We start from the raw sequence: 3,434 nt of genomic DNA on the forward strand, positions 1-3,434 counted from the left end.
TCTATGTATAATCTTTCTATCTACTTAACATGCATAGGTATCTGTAGATGAATAGACGTGTTATGGATACGTTCAGACTCTTCTCAGCTTTCACATGTGTGCGCCGAGATATACCGATGTATATATATATACATACATATACATACATATCTATATATATGCATATGTATATGTATATATATGTGTAGATTCATCGTGTCCGTGTGAGAGGCTCTCTTCAGCTCTTGCACGTGGTGGATGCGCTCGAGGTGAGATAAGTATATAGTTATATCTACACACCTATATACGTAGATCGCTGTATAGATCTACACCTCTATAGGGACAAAAGGGGGGAAGGCCGCATGTATCTTATCTCGTGCCTATCTATGTGTATATGTAGAGATGTATATCGACATGCATCTAGGCGTTTCTCCATTCTGTCTATCTCTGTAGGTATCTTGCTTATGGACCAAACCTTCATGGCCGTGTATGGGAAGAGCGAACTTTATTCTCTTCAATTCATGACTTTTAGGAAAGTCACGAGAGCATAACTTTCCTTTTCTCTTTCTCTCTTCTCTCTTTCTTTCTCTCTTCTCTCTTTCTTTCTCTCTTCTCTCTTTCATCCTCTCTTATCTCTTTCTCCTAACTTTTCATCTTTCTTTCTTTTTAGGCTTTTAGCTTCGTTGCCAGGTATAGTGAGGTCCATACCTCCTGATCCTCTTTTCACTTCAGCTCTTTGCTATTCTCTCTCATCGATTCTTCAGTCTTCTCTTTCTTCTTTCTATCAGTTGCATGCCTCTCCTTTCTCAAACACGCATCCCGAACTTCCCTCTCTTTCTTCTTCTTCTTCTTCTTCTTCTCTCTCTTCTCCTTTCTTTTGCTCTTTCTCTCTTTCATCCTCTTCTTTTCTTCTGTCCTTCGTTTCGGTCCTTTCCGTTCTGTGGGTAGCTGCGGGGCATCTTTTCCAGACGTTTTCGCGGTACTTTTCTGAACTCTCTGCTTCTTCTTTTCTTCTTTTCCAAACTCCTTCTCTCCTTGACCAGAAAGCAGAGACCTCGTCCCGTCTCATCGTAGGAGAGAAGATCTCTCCCTCACAAATGTCACCTTCTTCATCTCCGTCCTCTTCTTTTTCTTCTTCTTTGTCAATTTCTTCTTCTTCTTGTACTTCTTCCTTACCTTTATCTTCTTTCTCTGATATACACCCCGAAGATAGCTCATGTAGGAGAAATTCTTCTGTTTTCTCGATGCATAGTAAAGCTCATGAAGATCTTGCTTCGAAGCATAACTGCAATCGTCTTTCTCATTTCTCTTCATCTTCGCCGTCTTATCCTTCCTCTTGTCTTCCTCCCTCTTCTTCTTCTCCTCCTCCTTTCTCTTCCATGTTGCCACTATCATCGATACATAGTCAATACAGGAGTCATTCTCGGGGCTTCGATGCTTCTCATCTCGATGCTGAAGAAGAAGGAGAAGAAAATGAAGTTTATCGAGACATCCAGGAAGCTCTAGGTCATCTTCTTCATCTTCGATCTGTCATGGAACACCTCACCTTGAACCTAGGCTCTTTATCACCTCCTTCTTCTTCTTTTTCTCTTCTCGAGATCTCTTCTTCTCTCTCTTCTCCCTTTCCATCTCCCCAACCGAGTCAAGTGTATATGGAGGAGGATATGAATAGAAAGAAAAATCTACCTAGTAGCGCGCCCAAGACTGCATGCAAAGCTAGCAGGAAATTTCTTGAGAAATCTTCATGTGTGAAGAGAAAGAAGTGCTACTGGAGAAAACAAGTAGAAGATGATGACCTAGATGAAAGAAGAAAGTCTAAAGGAGTCGTTGTCGGGTTGAGAGATCTCCTTCTAAGTTCATCTTATCCTTTCAGCAAGGAGTCTTGTCCAACAGGAAGCACAGGAGGAGGAGAAGAAGAAGAAAGAGAAAGAGTAAGAAAAGGAGAAGAGGGCGAAAGAATTTGTATGACTTCTGTATGTAATAAGCGTGATGAGGGGATCGTAGGAGAATCGATTGAAACGGAGAAGGAGGGGAATGATCGTCAGCTCCACGTCGATTCAATCCTTCATGAGAAAGAGGACAGTTTCAGTGATACCTTGCAAGTATCTTCTTCTTCTTTTTCTTTCTCTTCATCTTCTGCTTCTTCTTCTTCTTTCTCTGGATCGTATAAGATCCCTGCCGAGGAAAATGAAGACTCTCTTATCCCTATCTCAAAACAAGATCCTCATGCGTGGGGTGTATCTACACCGCCTGATTTGTCTCTTGATAGAGAGAGTACATCTCGTCATGCTCCGTCAACTGATCTTTCTTTAGTCGACCATGAACACCGGGACAGACGCGAGAGAGAAGAAAATTCTTCTTCCTCTTCTTCCTTATGCACATCTATACCAGGTGTAGAATATCGTAGTTATGTATCTTCTTCGTCACTGCCTCTTGATAACGATCATTTCTCCTCTTCTCTCCCTCTTTCCTCTTCTCCTTCTACCCCTCTTTCTTCTTCTCCTCCCCCGCTTTCCTCTTCTTCTCCTTTCCCTCTTTCTCCTTCTCATTCACTTCCTCACTGTGCGTCTTCTCCTTTCTACATCTCTGACAGGAGCCGACCGCACTTGCCTGATAGCACCGAAGAGAGAAAGCTTTCTTCTCTCTTTCAATTTCCGTCTTTCTCTTCTTTCGCTCCTTCATCTTCTTCTACTTCTCGGCCGCTTCCTCTGTCTCTTCTTCATGCTATTCTCTGGAGCCAAGTTGGCACAGGCGCCTTATACTCGGAGATTTCTGAGACAAGTATGGATGCGATTGTATGTACACTAGGAAAGATTCTAAGATCTCATGAAGTGACGGAGACACTTAGAAGAATATCGTCTCTTTCTCCTCTATCTCCTTCCGCCAAATGTCGTCTAAGAGAGAAGGAATGCCTACGAATTGCGACTTTACTTGAAGGTCTTTCTGTCCTGTTCACCAATCTAAGCTGTCTTCGATACCGATATTTGCATGCGATCTATCCATTCATTGAAGCTATTGATAGTCTTCTACATGCTTGGAGAAGGGTTCATGGCCGAGGCGGGGGAGAAGAAAGAGAGGAAGAAGAAGAAGAACGAGGATACTATGGGAGAGAACTAGAAGGGGGACTAAGCAGCATAAAAGAGAAGGGAGAGCATGGAGATGATCTTTTGCTTTTGTCAACGTAAGATCCGCAAAGACGGAATTTCCTCGTGATCGGAGATTCTACAGATAAGAGAAAAAGCAGTCATAAGTGCATGTGGAGGGTGAATGGAGAAGAGCCCAGGTATAGGCTCCTATATGGATCTGTAGAGAAATAAAAGGCTCACGTAGATAGACAGGGACATCAAAGATAAATAGATGGGAGGTAGATAGATAGATAGATTCAAGATAGATAGATTCAAGATAGATAGATAGATTAATGATAGGTCGCTCAACAGATAGATTAAAGATAGATA

General features: G+C 42.3%; 1 protein-coding gene across 1 annotated transcript in view; it reads left to right on the top strand.

Annotated features, from left to right (window-relative positions):
• Window positions 1-649: 649 nt before the first annotated feature.
• The window catches only part of CSUI_009791 (uncharacterized protein), a gene marked incomplete at its 5' end in the record, with an annotated part of 7,111 nt that continues 4,326 nt past the window's right edge, over window positions 650-3,434 (top strand). The window contains one exon of the mRNA XM_068069900.1: window positions 650-3,160. Within this exon, the coding sequence (XP_067918121.1) occupies window positions 651-3,160 (2,510 nt within the window). The remainder of the gene's footprint in view (window positions 3,161-3,434) is intronic.

The sequence above is a fragment of the Cystoisospora suis genome (genome assembly GCF_002600585.1).
Source record: "Cystoisospora suis strain Wien I chromosome Unknown contig_6053, whole genome shotgun sequence".
NCBI lineage: Eukaryota > Apicomplexa > Conoidasida > Eucoccidiorida > Sarcocystidae > Cystoisospora > Cystoisospora suis.